The following is a 21,305-nucleotide window of genomic DNA, read 5'->3' on the forward strand; positions in this document are numbered from 1 at the left end:
GAAGCACTGGGTAGCCCCTCCCATTTTCCAGTTCTCCCCAACAAATACTCTGCCCCACACATCTATATTACTTCAGCAAACATGGGTTTAGGAACCCATGTTTTTTGAGATAATGTGTAGTTCTGCCCTAAATTGAACCTCGTTCAATGCCTAACTGGTATAATGTCTCTAGTTGTTTAGTAGCTTACAAGGTTTACAGAAGCAGAGGCCAGTAAGATTCAGCACTGCCATTACTGCAGCCAACATACCTGCATGACTTACTGCACAAATAACTACTCACACAAGTGAGTCCATTGGGTTGAACAGTAAATAACAATGACTGAGTCATGAGAAAGAGTGAGTTGTCTAGAAATGCACTTCTTTTAACAGCACCTGCAGATACAGAGAGAAAATGAACAAATGGATGGATAAACACATGAAGGCATCATAGGGGAAAATGAATACAAAGACATTTTAAAAAGGGATAAAATAATGTTTAAAATCTGAAAGAATGAGACAGATATGAAATGGCAATACCTGTATCTTGTGCTATCACTCAGTATTTCACTAAAACTTTCCATCAGCAGTTGGTAACTCTGATAGCTAATTACAGATTCAACTCAGACAAAATCATGAAAAGGTTTGCTGCAAGTATCTTCCAGTTATAATTGGTAATCTTGCCTTCGGTTTTGTCAGATTATGATATGTGTATATTGAAGAAATGAAAGAGACTGCAAAAAATTGTTAATATTATTGTACTTGGGGTGGAGGACATAGGAAAAGGATATACTAAAGACATGATTGTGCAACTAGGTAAATCTATGCATGGATGGGAAGGGGTGGGATTATGCCCACTAGTCCTACCCCTGACTGTGCCTCGTGCAGACCCAGGAACCTTCCAGATAAGAGGGCTTCTTGCACTAGCAACCAACATGCATTGTGCAGCAACTCCATCTTTTTCTCCTTAACAGATTTGTTTCTAGCAAGAAGAAAAGATGAAGAAAATATTGGAAAAACACAGGAGGGATACAGATGGAAGATGAACCTGGACTCTGCACAAAGGACTGAATCCATGCATGATGAGGGCCAGGGTCAGTAGGCATAATCCTGGTCCCCATGTCCATATTTTAATATACCCATACATGCCAAGTGTACAGAGTGTAACAGTAAGAAAATATAGGATATACTTGGGGAAATGTCCAATAACAGAATTAGTGCACCCTTGAGTGACTGAAGCTTTTCTATCTCCTATAGTGTCACAGACCCCAAGTAGTTTGTTTGTTTTATTTGTTTGTTTTTAAAGACCAAATGGAAACGATACTGAAATTTCAAAGTGACCCTTATAAATCTGTAAATTCCCCTGAGAAACTATTTTGGGTTTAAACAGGTGTGTGTATGTGCATGTGTTATATGCTCCAATGCTACATTATACAACTGCTTCACCACAACAGGATGCCGCCTTGCACCAGCTTGCATCAACTTCCTGGGGTTGAAACATAAAGGGATGGGCTGCTTGGGTGTAGACCTGCCAACCCCAAAGTCGTGACCTTTCTTTAGGGGTGCCACTTTGGGGATGAACAAGGACCATCCTGTTTATCGGACAGAGGGGAGAAGGGAAAAGGTTGCCTGTTTTTATATTGCTATTAGAGATGCGGTTATTGCCAGCTGGTGGGATAGATATATTTCAAAAAGGCACAGGGAGATGGAGAGAAAGAGGAAATGCCCACTGAAACAGTAGAGGGCAAAGGAAGATATGGTGATGGAAGGTAGTTACGCCATTATGGGGAGCACAGCAAGGTGTTATTGCCTCTGCTTGTCCAACTATTATTCAGTTTGTATAGTTGATGGATATGGACAGGATCCTTGGATCATATGTGGTTAGCATGCCACATGTGTGCTAGACCCTTAACTGCCTTGGCTTATAAAAACAGCCGGGGAGGAGGACTGGCAGAGCAGGTAACAGTAGTAGTGAATTCTTGTTTAGGGCAAGGAGTGATTCCATCTTGCCTAAAAGAGGCAGTCACATGATCTCTGCTCAAAAAATCTACCCTGAACTCCATCATACTGGCTAATTTCTGTTGGTTCTGCTGGAACATTCTGCAGCTTTTGATATCATTGGCCATGGTATCCTTCTGGGGCACCTCTCTGAGAACTCCATTTTGCAATGGCTCTTGATCTTCCTGGAGGAATGATTTCAAAAGGTGGTGACTGTAGATTACTGATGATGCATGGCATTAGCCTGTGATGTCCCCCAGGGCTTCATCTTGTTCCCCACGCTATTTAACATATGCATGAAACTGCTGAAAGGTTGTCAGGAGTTTAGGGGTTCAGTGCCACCAGTACTGATGACACACAACTCTTATCTCTCCTTTCCATCTTAATCCAAGGAAACTGATCTAGTTCTAACTCGGTGTCTGATGTTGGTAATGGCTTGTTTGAGGATGAACAAATTGAAACTTAATCCTGACAAGACAGAGGCCCTCCTGATTATCAAAAGGCAGACCAGGACATAGAGATAAAGATGTGCTGGATGCAATTACACTCTCCTTGAAAATTCAGGTTACAGTTGGGGTGTATTCCTAGATTCAGTCTTGAATCTGAATGCCTAGGAGTAGACAGGAATGTGTTTGCACAACTGTGCCCATTCCTGTAGATGTCTCATCTGGCCATGATTATGTTGCCTCCAGTACAGACTACCATAAAATGCTCTACATGGGGTTGCCTTTTAAAAGAGTCCTTAAACTTCAGCTGGTTCAGAATGCTGTAACAGATTGTTGAACAGACTGGGGCTGGTTACAAGCAGCACCATTTCCTCATTACAACAGCTACACTGGCTACTGGTCTATTTCCATGCACAGTTCAAAATGCTGGTTATGATCCATAAAGCTCTATACAACTTGGGACCAGGCTACCTGAAAGACCACATTATTCCACATGGGCATATCCAGGTTTAAAGATCTTTGGGGAAGGCCCTTCTCTCACCCTCCTGCCGCCACTAAAAGCATGTTCCGTGGCGTTACGAAAGGGCTTCCTGGAAACCACTTCCAGGGTCTGAAACTCCTTGTTGAGAGAGGTTTGGTTGGCCCCCTCTCTGCTGTCCTTCCATCAGCAAGAAGATAGGTTTTTATTCAGGCAGGCCTTTGGCATATAAGCTGCTCTGTTGCTGAAGGGTTTTTTAACTGCCTGGCTACTGCTGCCTATTTCTTGCATTGTTGTGCCTTTAATTACATTTTAGTGAAACTTGAAATGTTATGTCTTAATAAAAATTTTATTTTTCATCTGTGTTGAATATTGTTAGCTACCTTGTGCACTATTTTTGGTGGAAACATTGGATATTAATTAATTAATTAATGAGTGGCCCCACCCAACTCATGGGCCTGTTCAGATGACACTTTAGGCTCTGTGGTTAGCGAAACTGTGGTTCTTTGGGGTTAACAAAAACCACAAGCTGTGCTGTCACACACAACACTTTAAGCCACGGTTAGAGCCACTAACCCTGACTATCATACCAACTTATCCATGAAGAGAGGATTGATTGCTTTTGCAGTTTCTATATCGCTTCTTGTTTTTACAACGTTTTATAATATTTTATGTCATTTTACAGTTGGTATTGTTAAAATGTAAGTGAATTGGCTTAGAATTGCAAATTGACTTGGATGCCTAATTGCAGAAAGTTGATCCAGAAATGGCATGAATAAACAAATGAATGGTTATTTTTAATAAGTGTGTGGATGAACAGGACATTCATGTATATGATGAAATAAATAAATAGGCACGGTTGTATTTATCAATGGCAAACGTAAAAGTGGTATTGTCCATGCTGGAATTTGTAAATTGTTTAAAATAAGTGTCCAGTTTACAAAAGGTGACATCCAGTGTTTTAATTCCATATGAAATTCTGGCCACCGTTAGAACATTTTTACAGTGTACTTTAACAACCCAACTTTCAGGCATTATACCTGTTCTAAGCACTTTTTATTGGTGCCATATTAACTGCCCGGACTTTGCAACAAATGCTATAAGCATGACATTGCAAGGAAGGGATGCCAGATTAAGTTCCTTTTCACAATTTTGTTTGAAAAAATTATTGATTTTGATCTTTGTCACAGCATAATGATCTAAGAGGTCCTGTATGGTATTTCTGGCAGCTTTAAAATAGTCTCCCAGATGTAACTTTCCTTTTCTTCCTTTCGCATCTCTTTACGCTAAACACATACTTGCCTGGAACTTAAACCCCAGCTAGAAAGGCAGGTGTTACCTATTTATTTATTTTTTAAAAATGACCTAATCACTGATACTGTTAACTTATCACTTGTCAGGAACAACTCCCCTGTGATAATCAGAGTACACAAGTAGAAGTTCTCTGCCTAGCCCAGCTCCCAGGTACAAAAGATCCCCAGGTCTGTAGTATGATTAGCATCAAGCTACAGTTTCTTACTCCATTTTCCACCACTTTCCATAATCACACATGCAACTTGGGAACAACTTTCCCCTCACCATCATTTATACACACCACTCTCTTTCCGTAATTTCCACTTAACTCCCCTTTCTTCAATTTTTATTGTAAATTGCCCAACTATATTGACTTCTTCTCTACACTCTCTAAATCCATCGGTTGTGTCCTTCTCTCAGCTACCCTTCATTTCCCCCAAACATCCAAATCAGTGGCTATACAGCTTTGCCAAAAGCCTAGTAAATAAAATGGTGGCAGTAAGGAAGCTTTCCTCCTACCTGGCCATTGCCTCTTTCTCCTTTCCCTTTGAGAAAAAGAGTCCAGGATGGCAGAAGATGTTAGACTGCTAACTTTAATTCTGATTTGCAACACACCTGTGATACGGTATGTTAAACAGCCTACCAGACAATTTTTGTTGCCTGCCAGGTGCTTGAACAGCCCCTGTTTTTGTAAGTCTCAAGCAGACAACAAAACCATGCAGTTTATCAAGACTCTGTAAAGGCTTCTATACGTGGCTGGCAGTACGTTCAGTTTGGTCGGTAAAAGCCCACTTTAATTCAATGCCCCCTATTGACCGGTGTGCAACCAATGTGACACTGTTGTCAAGACAAAGCAAAATATGAAACTTTACAAGTATCACAGAAAGGTAGCCTACATCAATAAATATTTACAACAACATAAAAAGGAAGTTCAACAAACCTTCGCAATCTCGCTGTATTATAGTTCCATTACTAAGAGGTTTTATAACTGGTGTTTTATGACATGGTGTCACCAGAAATAGCATTCTTGTTTGTGGTAACATCAGTCATCATACAATCTCAGCCATGCAGAATGTGATGTCATCCACAGCCCAAGGAGAATACTGACATAGCTAGGATCTACACTACTTCTTAAAAACAGTTTATAGCACTGTGCCCATCGGGGGTGGGGTGGGGGGAGTGGGGAAATTTATTTATTTTAAAAAGTAACCTTTTGTGCACGAGCGTTCGTGTGCATCTTCTCCTTTAAGAGAAACAAAACAAAATGGCGGGCGTGATGCGTCTCCCTCTGAGGTCATCGCATGCTGTATGTAAACAGAAGGAGATCTCACGATAAAAACATCACGAGATCTTCATCCCTCCGTCATGCAATAACAGGTAGGTCCAACTAAGGCCTTAGTCATGCACAGTTGATTGTTTTCTCTACCTTCCTGTAAGTGGTGCCAATTCAGAGCAGGACCATGAGTCTTCAGGAAAGGAGGGTTTAATCTTCCTCAGCCCATTTTCATCCTGAAATCCCGGCCCCCAAAAGGGTTTTTTAAATAAGAGAAAGATGCTTTATTGAGTAGAAGGTGGAATTTCAGGGGAAAAATAGTTCTGAGGAAGCTTAAACCCTCCTCTCTTTAAGTGCCACGGTCCCAATCCAAATCTGGGCATTATGTGCTCGCTGGAATGTAGGGGAAACAATAATGTATAGTTCCAGTATGCATGATTAGGAGAACATTTTATTTGTCCCTAAGTTAGCCATCATGCAAATCCCCATGGTAGTACCAGTGAGCTGAAGGTACCATTATGAGGGGTAAAAAGCCAGTGAGGTAAACTGTCACTACTGCCTTCCCCACCTGCTGCTGCTTCATAAACTAGAGACTGGGCCTCTCCTGCCCTAACAGAAGAAATACCAATGAACTGCTCCGAAAGCAGGAAAGAAGGAAGATTTACATGATCACCATCTCTCTTTTTTATAGTTTCTAGTTGGTTTTTGTTTTACAGTCTCCTGCCTCCACATCTTCTATCCCTTGTGCGTCATTTCTTAATTTATATTGTAAGCCTGTGATCAGGGACTTGCATCTAACTATCTTTGTAAGCTGCTCTGGGAAACTTTTTTGGCTAAAGGCTGGGGGATAAATGGTGTAATCATCATCATCTCCCAGAAAACACCATACAAACTACCATGGATGCTGAGACCCACATAAATGCCATTACAATTATTATCCCTGATGAGGCTACAGAATATTTAGCTACTAAATTCTGCCATCTTGTATTCAGAGTTATTTCAGCTTTAGGGTGACCATATATCTCCAGATTAGTGGTACTGCCATGGGGACTTCCATGATCCCAACATCTTCATGGCTCACACAGAACAATGCTTTCTTAATCCTGTCCCTATAAGCTTATTCTCTACCTGAGGTACATTGATGACATCTTTATTGTTTGGAATCATGGACGGGGGGGCTGGCAAAATTCCAGCATGAGTTCAATAACTTCATCCCAATATCAACCAGTCCACACAACCCATTCACTTTCTAGACAGTACAGTGCAACTTAATTATGGACATATTAACACCAACCTATATCAGAAACTTACTGATACATATACGAAATTACATGAGGAAAGCTAGAAGAGTGATTTACAAATGGAAACTTGTTTGAGCACCCGGATCGATTTTGCCATCTTAGGCAAAGGTTTATTCCTCATTGCACATCAAAAATTACATAATTTTCAAAACTAGCCCATCTTTGCCTACTGGTATGGAAAGCTATGTAATTAGTGTTCTAGGGAAAACAAGCATAAATTGTAGTAATATGTTACTTGGACATTTGCATTAACACATACCATTTGAATTAAACTGGAAGTCCTAATGAAACAGTAATTTTGTTTATGTTATAATGAAAACTCTGTATTGAGTTTATATTATAAAATAACATACAGTAATCACATTATAACAAGAAAATGTCTTAACAAATATCTTAATATTCAATTAAAATGCTTAATAGAAAGGAAAAATCAATTAACATAATATAATTGTATGCAATGTATGTATATATATATATATATATATATATATTTCAGACTAAACTTGTTGCTCTTGAACTTTAGTCATTTTGATAAGGGTGCTGCATGATCAGAGAAGTATTAATATTTCATTGTCAATAAATGTTTGCAATTTGGCAATTTAATTTTCTATTCATCTTCCTAATATCCATCCTATAAGATGCAGAGGAGCTATGGCATGGGCTCCTATGTCCTCCTGCATAGTTTCAGATTTATATTATTCCAGTGGTGTGGGAAAGAACAGCACATGCCACCAAAGTAAAATGAGAACCAGACCTAAGTAGAACTCAGCCCTATCGTACTTTAAAAAGCATCGAAAACAAATCCATCCATATTTACTGAAAGAGCTTCAGCTGTTAGGTGGTTTACAAATATATTAAATAAATAAATAAATAAATAATACTGACCAACAGGATGAAGTAATGCATTCACATTTGCAATCTGTCTCTCAACCACCAAGTCATATTAGTCATAACTTTGATTCCTTGACTGCATTCTGCTTAAGCTGTTTTGTATTTTGAATTTTCTCCCACAAGTTTAAGATAAACTACAATGCAGAGTTATCGCTCTGTAGATATAAACTATTATTTGTAGATTCCCTTCACACTAGTGAGAACCATTCTCACTTTTTTTTCCTAGCAACAATGAGAAGTGATGTTACTTTCTTTCTACTAACACTGATATATGTCTCTTGAATTTGGGCACAACAGTGTAACAGCAGAAAAGGAACTTTGATCCAATATATACAGAAAATGTTATCTTGCTGTACAATCAATATACAATGTTATCTTGCTGTACTGCAGAAACATGAAGTTGCTGTACAATCACAAAGGAGTTGAAAGGCCATGTTCCATCATACAAAGCAAGCATGCATTGAAAGCAACAACCCTCAGACCCCAAAAGCTGGCTAGCTAATATTCTTAGGGATCAAGGCCATAATTCCCTCCCACAGTTGTACATGGAAGGAATCTCTGCTTCAACGCATCCAACCATTTATAATAACCCAAAGCCTTCCCACACCTTACTTACAACCATTTATTCCTGTCCAGTGCACAGGGAATTCCAAGGGGCATGGGGTCCTGGTGGGGGAGGACAGTGCTCCAAATGTTTATAAATATCATGAAGACACAGCATGCCATTCTTTCCCACCTTTTTATAATTCCTAACATCTATTATTTCAGATTACATAGACTGAAGATGGTATAATATGCCCTTGTGGTTAAAGAAAGATAAACAAATGAACCAGTATTCAAGGTGGAAAATATAATTTAATGCATTACAGTACCTGTATATGCAAACTGAACAAGATCCCACAGTGCACTTGGGTCAATGCCTTCCATTTTTATTTCTTCTTGCTTGGCTTCACAAACATCACTTGTAAACATGGCGGCAAAGTAATCAGAAACGGAACTGAGAACAAGTCTGGGGGAAAAGGATCACATATATATCCATTAATTTATTATATATCACATTACTGTTGAGCAGTCTAGTTCTCAATGTGCTCAGCTAGCAGCAACCTGTTGAAAACTTTAAGCAATTTGAGATCTGGATTTCTTAAAAACACATATTATATTTAAAATATTGGTGTGACTTAGGCCTTAGCTAGACCTAAGGTTTACTCCAGGATCATCCCGGGTTCGCCCCTGCCTGCTCCCGGAATATCCTGTGTGTCATTTACATGAACAGGGATGACCAGTTAACGTAAACGATCCTGGGATAAACCTTAGGTCTAGCTAAGGCCTTAGATAGCAAACCTATGCAGATTAACTTGGGAGAAAGTCCCACTGAAAACAGCGGGGCTTACTTCTGAATAAGCATGCACGTGATTGCAATTTAAGAAAGCTACCATTTATTTAAAAAATAAACTGGAAAAAGCAACTTTTTAAAAAACAGCAACACCAAAATCAGTAACAAATCATTTATTTTGTTTATTTTCAAATAACCATTGCACATCCAAAGAGAAAATAAACAACAGTAATTCAGAATTGAAGGCACCATTAAAGCCAATAGTAAAGTTCCATTGTTTTTTTTAGAGATAGGAGGTATATTTGCTGGAAAAGTTTATGTCCTTTTGCATCCTACTGTTCAGAGTCAGGTGGCATGGTAGCTACACTTCAGTGGAATGATGCTTCACTGCTTGTCAAAGACAAATAAGATGCAACATGGCATCATTTCATTATGCATCTCCCTGATGCACCAGACAATTATGTGAGACAAGAGCAGGGAGATGCAGAAATGATGCCACAGGGCAGTTTGTTTGTATTGGTCATTAGGAGGAAGAGAGACAGAAAAAAACAGAGAATGGCCACACCTACCCACCTCTCATAACATTTAGTCTGATCCTAACTCTACCTATTTTGGCTATTTTAGTAGATTATCAGTAAACTGACTATGGCTAAGCAGCTTCCAGATCCTTGACCCAAAAACAGGGCAAAAGGACTGTAAGAGAGTATATTGAATAAACTAGTAAAAGAAAAAGATTATGTAGATTGTTGGCGTTTACTGAATGGGTCGAATCCGGGCTTCTCTTACTACTCCTCAGTTCATCATACATACTCTAGAATAGATTATATTCTATTATATTCTATTTCAAAAGAGTTTGCAAGTAAGGTATGTAAAATGGAAATGGGGGTAATAAAAGTAACAGACCATGCATTGCTAAGTTTAGAGTTTAGAGTTAGAAAGAATTATAAAGAAGCGTTTAGGTGGAAATTAAACACAAAACTTTTGAAGTATAATAAAGTGGTAGAAAAAATGCAAAGAGAACTCACAGAGACTTGGGAAATTAATGAGAAGGGAGGAACGTCAAGGGCAGTAGTTTGGGATACCATGAAGGCAGTAACAAGAGGGATATGTATTAGAGGAATGTGTAATTTAAGGAGGCAACAAATAGCAGAGCAGGAACAATTGGAGGAAGAGATTAAGAAATTGGAGAAAGATTATTGGCAATCTAAAAATAAATATAAATTAGTAGAAATACAAGCAAAGAAAATTTAAATTTAGAGGAAGTTCAGAAAAATTTAATATATATAAAAAGGGAGTATTTTGAAAACAGCAATAGAAATTCTAGATTGCTTGCCAGACTCACACACAAAAAAAAGCCAGGAATGGGATAGGAATATTGAAGGATAAACAAGGGAATTATTGTCATACAATGAAGGGTAAAATAAAAAAATTTCAAGAATTTTATCAAGAATTGTATAAGGGAAAGGATACTCAAAAACAGAAGTTGGAAGCTTATATAGAAAAGTATATAAAGAAGAGAATAAAAATAGAACATAAAGAGTTAATGGAAAAGGTAATAACTCAAAGAGAAGTAGAAGAAGTAATTGAGAATCTGAAAGTGGGTAAATCACCGGGGGTAGATGGTTTAGGCTCAGAATATTATAAGGTTTTTTTAAAAAAATTAGTACCAAAATTATTGAAGTTGTATAACTCCATATTGGAAGGAGAAAGAACACCAGAATCATGGGAACATTCATTAATAATTTTAATACCAAAACCAGATAAAGATTTGACTGTCCCTGATTCATATAGACCTATTTCATTAATAAACCAAGATGCTAAGATTTTTTCAACTATTTTAGCAAGGCGGTTGAATAAATTTATAGAGGAATATATAGGGGAGGATCAATGTGGATTTATAGCAGGTAGGCAGATGCCTAATTTAGTGGGAAGGGTTCTAAATGTAATACAGGTGATAAATAAGTCTAGGGTTAAAGCGGGAATTCTGGCATTGGATATTTTCAAGGCTTTTGACTGTTTGAGCTGGCAAGCTCTAAAGATGGTTTTAAATAAAATGGGATTCGGAAATAAATTTAGAGCTATAATAGAACAGTTGTACTCTCAAAATACAGCCGTAGTGATAGTGAATGATGGTGTGACGGATAAGATACGACTAGCCAGAGGGACAAGGCAAGGATGTCCACTCTCGCCGATCCTATTTGTAATGGTAATGGAATTATTGGCGAATGCAATACGAGAAGATGAGGAGATTGAAGGAATAGGTAGTATGAAAAAAATTAAACGGAATATGTTTGCAGATGACACGTTGCTGACGATTAAAAATCGAATAGAAAAGATGGGGAGAATTAAACAGCAACTGAGAGAATTTGAGGATGTTACTGGGTTAAGAATAAATTGGTCCAAATCAGAAATGATGTTGTTTAACTATACTAAAAAGGAAGAGAAGGATTGGGAAGGAAAGGGAAGAGAAATGAGAGTTAGGAATCAGATTAGATATTTGGGAATAAAAATTACGCAGAAGTTAGAGAGTTTAGAGAAAGAGAATTTAAATGTGTTTAAAAAAGTGATTTTAGCAAAATTGGAAAAATATAAAAGATTAAACTTATCCTGGTTTGGAAGAATAGCATTAATAAAAATGAAGATTTTAGCAAAGATTAATTTTGTGTTTAGGATGCTACCAATAAAAATTTCAGAATTAGAGATAAAAAGTTGGCAAAGTATTATAAATAATTTTTGTAATGGTGATAAGAAAGCGTACAAAAGAATGAACAAATAGGACAACAGGGCTGGGAGGGACTATAGAAACAAAGAGCGTTGAGAAATATGTCAGTAAGAATAAAAGAGAATTATTTTAAAATTATATGGAGGTGGTACCTAACTCCGGTTAGATTGAATAAGATAAATAATCAGCAGTCAGCAAACTGTTGGAGAGGATGTGGGAGTAAAGGAACGTATTTACATATGTGGTGGGAATGCAACTATGTTCAAAAATTTTGGAAGATGGTGTTTTTGGAGATTGAAGAAATTGTGGAAATGAAGATAGAACGAACACCAAAAGTTGCATTACTGTCACTATTTGAAGATTTTAAATGTAAAAAGGAAATCAAGGAATTGATAACGAATTTGCTGACTGCAGCAAGATTGATTGTAGCTAGGAACTGGAAGATTCAAGGGGAATATTCTATTGAAGAATGGTATAAAGAAGTATGGGATATAGCTATTAATGATAAATTGACAAGTAATATTAAATGGAGAAGAGGTATAGCTAAATCAAATGATTTTGAAGGAATTTGGAAACAGTTCCTAATATATGTGTTTTCTAAGGGAAGTGGGAAACCACCAGCAGAAGAAAGTATGAGATTCTGGAATCAGGAATGAGATCCTGAGGTGGGGGGTGCACTTGTATGTTAATCTTGATTATGTATTTAGATAAGATATTATGTATTCAACGTTTCAATATTATGTAGTATGTTGTTGTTTTTCTTTATGAGAGGATGTAATGTGTATGTTTAAGTATTGTAGAAAAATAAAATTATTAAAAAATAAATAAATCAGTAAACTGACTATGGCTAAGCAGCTTCCAGATCCTTGACCCAAAAACAGAGCAAAAGGACTGTAAGAGAGTCTATTTAGCATAAAGCCTTCCCAAAGAAACACATCCCCCTCAGTGTTTGTCACCACTATTGAAACGGCCAAAACAAAACAGACAGAGGGCTCATCTACACCAAACCGGATATTCCACTATGAAAGCGGTATATAAAAGGCAGGAACCACACTACTGCTTTATAGTAAAAATTTATTACTGCTTTATGTCTGTAAACCGCCCAGAGAGCCCCGGCTATGGGAGCGGTATATAAGTGCAATAAATAAATAAATAAATAAATAATTGAAGTACACTGCAGGATTTACACTCCTGCTTTATAGTGGCACTGAAGCGCACCGACAACTGTTGGGGCCCAGGACACATCTACATCAAGCAGGATATAACACTAAGAACATAGTATGAAAACGGTATATGGTATGTGTCATGGGCCCCAACAGTTGTCAGTGCACTTCAATACTGCTATAAAGAGGTAGTGTGGCTCCTGCCTTTTAGATGCCGCTTTCATAGTGGACTATCTGCTTGGTGTAGATGAGCCCAGAGAGATAGCACTCTGTGGCAAGTATCTTCTCACTATAGTGAGTGTGCTTGCTGAAGCTCATCTCCTGCTTTTACATCAGGTTCCACTGTACTAGATCCTGAGGAATGGGGGAAGAAAAGATGCAGGGAACTGACCCACTGACAGAGAAGATATGGGGATTAAGGGGGTGTATTTCCTTTCTATTCTACTTGCTTTTCCACTGAAACTTTCCCCTCATCTGTTTTTGTTCATGATCTTGAAACCACAGATCCAGAGCTCATGGGGAGAAAGGAAGCTGAGTTTTCAGGGGGAAAGCTACTAGCAAAAAAAGGGTCCCTTCCCCACTCCCTCCCCTGTTCAGTGCCCCTCCCAAGGATTTTTTACAATGGAGAAGTGGCCATTAAGCATAACTGTGGAAGTGCAAGGATTTCACAGCCACCTCTTAACAATAGAGGAAAGAACATAGCAAACAGGCACAATACCTGCCTTCTAAATAGCTGAGTTCCTTGTTTTTGTTTTTTTAAATGCTGGAACATTCCTACATTCAGACATATATGTGTAAACTGCCAAGTGTGGCAGGGGCACAAGAGATATTCTATAGTTCTATTACTTGTCTTGTAACCATTATTTTAGTTTCTACTGTGCAGTAATTTATACCCCTGCTTCTTTGACCTCCAGGGCCCCCAGAGCAGTTTACAATCACATAAAAATCCTTTAAAAATAATCTGTGTACAGTACATTAAAACACCTGCATCAAAACAATTGCCAAAGAAGGTATAAATCAGCAAAGACATCAGAAGCAACACAAGCAGAAGAGTATCAACTATTAAAAAAAACTACACTTAAGCAGCACTTTTCCCCTTCTGCGTGAACGTACTGAGAGATCAAGCCAACTGAACCCCCCAAGATAAGAAATTTCACCATCTGGGCACTGCTGCTTGAGATGGCCTCATCATGCGTGCTCAGCCTCTGCACTTCACGAGGTAAAGACATACACAAAAAAGTTTTTCAAGATTATCTCAGCACAGGCAGTTTCATGAAGGTGGAGGCAATCCTTCAGATACCCCATTTACAAACCATTTAAAAGTTTATGGTGTATGATTCTTCATGGATTTGTGTTCTTTTAAAGCCTTATTCCATATCCAGTTTTATTCAGTCACCTACATTATTTCATTATAAAATAAAACAGTGACCAAAAAAGTGTTACAATTTCAGTCTTCACTGGCCTTGGTGTATTATTTTCTTACACTTTTCTCAACTAGGGCCAAATGTAAACTTGGGTAAGCTATCTCAGGAGTGTGTTTATTTAGAATATTTATATCTTGCCTTTCAGCTACAGGAGTGTCCAAGGTGACTTATATTACAAATTAAAAACATACAGTAAAATTACAATAGTATTAGAATAAAATACAAAAGAACTGATAGTTAAAAACCAGAGGAACATTGAACCCTTTGTATCAGCAGGGCATACAGTTAAAACACTCCAAGAGCCTGCCCTAAAAGGAATGTCTTGACAAGTTGCCTGAAAGCTAAAAGTTAGGGAACAATGGAGCTTCCTGAGGAAGGGCATTCCATAGCCTTGGTACTGTTGTGTAAAGATAAATCTTATCAGTGAGGGCAGGAAGATCCAAACCAGAAGAATCACCTTTTCCAAACCCTGCTGGGCTCATACCAGCAGGGCAGGAGAGAGGGAGGAAAAGCATTTGTTGTTTTCTTTTCCTTTGCATTTCCCTCCCATTGGAATCAGCAGAATTATAATGTATGCCAGCTCCAGGGTTAATGAACATTTCCCATGTTGTGGGGAAGTCTCAGGACAGGGAGAACTTTGGATCCTGTAGATCCCAGCATGTCTCCTGATCTGCCCCCTTTTTTGCTCCAACATCAGAGAGGCAAGGGCCTCAGTGCATTCTGGGAGTGCTGGAGGGTGCATCCAAGGTTGGATCTCCTTATCTAGGAGTAGACCTCTATTCCTAGCTTAGTAGGGGGAGAGCTGATCTACTGTATGGCCCCAGAGGCATTCTCCAAGGACCACAGAGTTGCAGTCTAAAAATCTCCAACCAGAAAGAGAGAGGTCACTTAACCAGAACAAAATAATCAAAAGAGGCCAATGATACATGAAAAAACTGTTGTGGTAAGTGACAACTATTTATGGCATACTGAACAATTACTGTGAACATATAGATACAATAATGAATGTCAAACAGTCCAACTGATGTACACAACAGCATAAGATAACAGTTACTCCAGAATACACACACCACACAATGTGCGTTAAATAGCTGTCACTTACCACAACAGTTTTTTTCATGTATCATTGGCATCTTTCAATTCTTTTGTTCTGATTAAGTGACCTCTCTCTTTTTCTGTATTGAGTGGAACTCTTCTCTTTTTTCTTGGTTTTGCCATTTCCCAACCCACCATGCCTCTGGCTTCAAACGGCAACCATAGAAGCAGGGAGAGTCTACTCTTCTTTCTTTTTAATTTTGGCCCTAAGTCGCTATCGTTACTGTGTTATAAAAATATACTATATGATAACATGTATCCACGAATAAGATTATGGAAAATCCTGAAATCAAGTAGTTCTGCAAGATCTCTTCATAATGATAATAAATAGTACTTTCATGCCACCCACACTCCATTTGAAACTGGCTGATGAATGCAGCACATCCAGAGACAGAAATATCCAAGTATTCAGTAAATGTCTAAAATTGTCTTGGCATCCTGATCATGTATCTTTCCATGTGTCACTCATACAAGCAGGCAAAGGCCTAGGTCTTTCTGAAATATGTATTTTACAAATTCATCTCTTTTTTTGTATGAGCAATTAGGAAACAGCATTATGTACTTTAAAATGCTTTGCTAACTTATTAGCACAGCTATTTTCTCTAGCTTTCAAACAGGTGAAACAACAAGTGAAAGGTGCCTCATAATTAATCTTAATTCTGAGAGACTGCATCATACTAAATCATCCAATATACAAAAACAAAATAAGGATGGCCTTGGAACTCAATGAATTCTGAATGAACTGTTGCTTTCTGTACTTCAGAGGGCTGCAGGTGGTGGTAACTCTTGGCTCTGAGGCATGCTGACCTATTCAGCAGAAAGGTCAGTTGTCTCCTGCATGTCATTTTCTTCTTTCCAATTCCTGCTATGCTTCAGGAATAAACTAATGAACCTTGTTTCCTCCATGGAATGTTGCGTACTACATGCAGCCTAAAGATAATCCATCAACTCAGAAATTATTTGGCTATAAGCACGACCGGTTTCATTTTTCCAAGCCAGCATTAAATTAAACCTTCTGTTTCCACAGACGCAATTTTGTTTGTGCCAAAACTGAACCTATGGCAACCTATGGCAGAGGCCTGAACAACTGGAAAATCACTACAACTCTTTATTACCTTATTAACATCTCAAATGACCAAACTTTCCCCACACCTCTGGTTTCTTATTCAGTCTGCATTAAGAACTTCAGGATTTCGAAACAGTGCTTTATTTATTTTTTACAGGAGTTGCAAATGAAGTTATAGAGGTCCTACTTCCATTTGCATTTACTATCTGCATCAGAAAATATGGATCACCTAATGTTATACTGTAGAAATTAGGGTCGTCGTAGTAATCTACCAGGTATAATTTACAACATGAATAGTGTAGTTCTGCTAGAAGTGTGGCCAGGGATCTCAGATCCTCCTTTATGTCCAATTCTATCCAATTTAAAAGAATTAGAAAATATTTTTATTGGCGCCTGGATGCTCAAACTCTTGCTAGTGCTCATCAAAAGGAGTACTGACACACAAAACCCTGAGCAAGTTCAATTCTGTGCAAAGTTAGCAGGAAGCTGGCATACCATGAGACACGCAGTGGAAATCACAAGCCTTGCCCTTGTACCTCTGCAGCACGTGCAAAGATGCCTCTTCATTGTAGAATCCAGATTCACCTCTACAATGAAGGAGCTTCTCCCAACTGACTACAGAGAAATGGAAAGACTACATTAAAAAATGAATGTTTCAGTGCTCCTTGTTGCTGCCTTTGCTGGACACTACATAATCTGCCATTAGCTCTGAAAATGTAACTTGTGGTGCAAATTATCAGAAATTGTGCACATATTTGAGCATGTAAAATGCCAACATACCAATTGCAGCTCTCTACTACAATGCACACTGGTTTGTGAAACTGCACTTTGGTTATTTTTAAGAGCATATATGTATGTTAAAAAGCACGAAAAAATATCTGAGAATGTAGGGTACAAATATGGGAAATTCTGCAGAAATATAAAGGTCTGATTTCACACATCAATAGAAATCAATAATAATGTATTCCAGTGGAAAGGGAATAGGCTGCACTTCTTGATTTTTTGCCTGACATGCAGCTATTAATGGAACAGTGCCTTTGTCAGGGCGGGGCAGCGAGGGGGGGGGAGGTGTCAACCTAGGATCACTTGTTTGTTTCATCTGTGGATAACTGTGCATGTACTTTATTAATTCCTGCTTTCCAACTGTAAACTGGATTAATTTGCAGTTTGCATCATATATGAATAGCGGCTTGTAAAAATGTAAATGAACAGGGTGATTGAGGCACATCCTGAGCCTCATTCTTCAGGTTGTCAAAATCTCTGAAATCAAAGTTTGCAACACTAGGTGCTTGAAATACTTTAAGAGTTATTTACCATGCATTAAAGTTGTCCTGCCCCAACTCCAGGAATAGTTGCTTGAGAACAAGTGACTGTTTGCATTTCTGTGTTAGGACCATGCATGTTAGGGTGAAATATTTTACTTGTATCTTCTTGCTTTTCTCTTACCTATATAGATTAGTGATACTTGTATAAGTGTTTTAAGAAATGTTGATGTGGTAATTAGTTTTCAGCTTCTACAGCAGCTGGACCAAGGCTGGGAAACTAACAGCATCTATGGAACTTTTTTTTTTTTAGGGCTAATTGCTGCAGGTGGGGATGGGGTTAAGGACAGGCTGCTGCAGGCCAGATGGGAGGCCCCACATGTCACATGTGGCCAGTGGACCAGAGGCTGCCTGCCCAGTGCTAGACACTAAAAAGTACCCCTCACTTCACTCTGTTTCTCATATTTGCTCATGATTTCACAGCCTAACAATTTAATATGAGCAGAGTATGGAGGTGTGTGTGTAACAGAACTAGTTGTTGACTATAGATAGATTGGAAGTAAGAAATAATAGACAAGCATGTCTGGATCTTTAACTACAAAACAAAACTGTGATGCAGTTTTTATTTCATGGGCAAGCTTATATTTATTAAAGCAATTCTTTTCTGCTCTAAAACGATTTGGTTGCTGCTGAACTGAAATAGGTATAAAATCAAATTCAGTACAGACACACATGGATACAAGTATTCCCATTAAACCTCTGAATAAAAATTGTATGAGAGGAGAAGAAATCACATTTCTTCTATCCAGCAAGCACTTTATCACAGCATCTAAACTTGGCAAGTGAGTGGTGAGCTGACAACTAGTTATCCACTGGGATCAATAAGGATCACACTTTTCTGGAATTTTCCCCATATATAGCAACCCATTTATGGGCAGATCAGAAGTTTAACTCCGTAGTTCATTTTGTGCGACAATCAAGACACCATACAGGTCATCAACCCACTGTCCTCCTGCAATCCGAGGGTGATTGCTTGGGTCAGAGAATTCACCTTGCACTGTCTCTGGCACAATACCTGGCCTGGACAATGCCATTGCCAACACTTTATCACATAAAAAATAAAATAAAATCCAGGAACTAGCTCCAGGTACTTCTGGAGGTCATGCCAGCTGCACTCTGGGAGATTGGCAGATGGAGGCAGAACAAGCCATGATGCATTCCATAGCTCCCAGTACCAGGACCTCCCACAAGGCCAGTTGGGAGTTCTTTGATTTCAGGTCAGACATGCAACTGCAGCTATTGTGACTCATATCAGTGGTTTATCTCTTACAGTACTGTGTCCATTTCCAGAGGAAAGGACTAGTGGCTAGGACTATGGAGGTAAGCCGGTGGCACTTGCCTTCTGATTGTAAGCCTATGCGGCAGGGTCTTGCTATTTACTGTTTTACTCTGTACAGCACCATGTACATTGATGGTGCTATATAAATAAATAAATAATAATAATAATAATAATAATAATAATAATAATAATAATGGTCCGAAACGAGGGGCTTGCCTCACAATCCCACAAATTTCAGGGTCTGGCTTATCCTGCAGAGTTGGCTTGAGCATCTTCTGTAATAGCTGATTCAAAGCTCCGGCTATCACCTGATACTTTGTTAGGTCTGCAGGGAGAGTGACCATCAGTGTGCAAACTTATGAGATGACTGTATTCCATGCCACAGCATTAACAACCTTCTTTGGGTTTTCCAGAATTCTGAACTGGGGGTTGCAGCAAGAGAGACAATGTATTGAAATGGGATTTGCAGTCCTATGACGCTCTGTTTTCACAACAAGTCATTCAAATCCAGCTTTGGCAGATCTAAGGCTGATCAGGGTGGTAGAGGCATGAGAGTGTCTTATGCCCAAGTCTAGACATGATTCCTTTCCAAGGCTTTAGAGGCTTTCCTTGGTATTCAGGAGATGAGGACTGGCCCCTTGTTCTGTCATCATGATGCTTCCCTTTAACTAAATAACAATTTTGGCATTTACTAAGTCGACACTGAAGGCGTTAGGTCTTGGAGGCTTCTTCTTTGGTATGCATTCCTGCAGTATTGAGGCCACCTCTCTTGGTTTTGCATCGGATAAGGTCCAGGCAGTGGGCAGGTGGCTTTCCGGTCTTTTGTCTGCCCATTCCCAGTTCATTAGTGGCACAGTTCTAGGTGGCATTCAAGTTCTCACCTGTTGGTCTTGTTTCTTTAGATCGCTGGAATGGATGGGACGCAGTGTGTGTGCTCATATGTGGGCACAGCATGGTGTCCTGGGCTGGACAGAGGATTTCCGGGTCAAGCTGTGGATCACAGCTCCGACACAGCTGGTGTGCCAACATTCAATGGTTCGGCAGACACAACATGTGGTGGGAGCACCTCTTGCCCACGTTATTCCAGCAAGGTTTGGTTTGTGTCTCCCTGCAGCTTTTGGTGTTGGAGCTGGGGTGGAGGTGGGGTTTGTGGAAAGATAAAGCCCTTATTTTACAGGCATTGGCCAACTTTCAAGTTATCCAGCAATGCTGGCCAGGAGTAGTTATTCTTTGGTCCTGCTTAATACCTAGGTGGTATGGCAAGGATGGCAGGAATCATTGGGCCCTGGATTGGACCTGTAGAAAGGTAACCAGGGAGATAGTGATTGGGCTAGCTAGACAGGATGGTGGGATTATATCATATCCCGAAATTTCACACACATGGACGGAGCTCTATAGGCAGGATGGGAGGCATTTGATGGATCTGGGCAATGATTTGTTCCGGTCCATCTGTGAAGGGGCATGCTTGAAGTAATTCAGTGGGGGAGGTGGCGACTAAGCAGAAGTTTGTCATCATGGCAGGTATGGGCAGGCACCTTTAGTGGGGACAGAGATGGTAAGCACTGTGAGGCATCGTTTAAACTGTGACAGGTAATGCCTGAGACTTCCCGCTCAGGGTTTTGTGGCCACAATGGAAATATAAGGATAACCTCTGAGGGCAAATCACCTCACCCACTCAGAATTCTACGGCCCAAGAGGGGGTGACAGTGGAAGGCCTCTCTTCCCCAAACGGGGTAGTCCTGAGGGGTGGGAAACTTACAGGTGCACCTCAGCAGGCACAGAATGTTTCACCTGATATATTGCCCAGCTACTTGCTGGCATAGATGATTTGCTTCCCTTTTTTCCCCTTCAAAGCTTATCAATAAATGTGGCCCAAGTTTTATACCATATACCTGTCTCATCTCATTATTCCCTCCTGTTTTGCCTGCAATGAGTGCAGGGTTTGACATACTTAACTTAGGTTTTGAATGTGTGCTACTAATGGAACCCAGAGGAACATGTCTTGCAAAACCTTACAATTCAGGGGTTCAGTAATGCTGCCCTTTTTAAGACACCATCACCAGCAGTTTGTTATACAACATATCCAATGTTTATTTATTTATTATTACATTTTTATACTGCCCAATAGCCGAAGCTCGCTGAGCGGTTCACAAAAAGTATAGACAGGTACCATTTACCATTTATTTTCTGTCAATAAAAATACAGCCCAGGACTGACATTTGCAAATAGGTTAAATATGTGGTTC

At 39.2% G+C, this 21,305-nt stretch overlaps 1 protein-coding gene across 3 annotated transcripts in view; it reads right to left on the minus strand.

Annotated features, from left to right (window-relative positions):
• Nucleotides 1-21,305, minus strand: part of KLHL1 (kelch like family member 1) — a 187,620-nt gene that overhangs the window by 132,278 nt on the left and 34,037 nt on the right. For all 3 annotated transcript variants that reach the window (XM_063125995.1, XM_063125994.1, XM_063125993.1), the window contains one exon: nt 8,529-8,665. In XM_063125995.1, coding sequence (XP_062982065.1) covers nt 8,529-8,665 — 137 coding nt within the window. The remainder of the gene's footprint in view (nt 1-8,528; nt 8,666-21,305) is intronic.

The sequence above is a fragment of the Elgaria multicarinata genome, chromosome 5 (genome assembly GCF_023053635.1).
Source record: "Elgaria multicarinata webbii isolate HBS135686 ecotype San Diego chromosome 5, rElgMul1.1.pri, whole genome shotgun sequence".
Classification (NCBI taxonomy): Eukaryota; Metazoa; Chordata; class Lepidosauria; order Squamata; family Anguidae; genus Elgaria; species Elgaria multicarinata.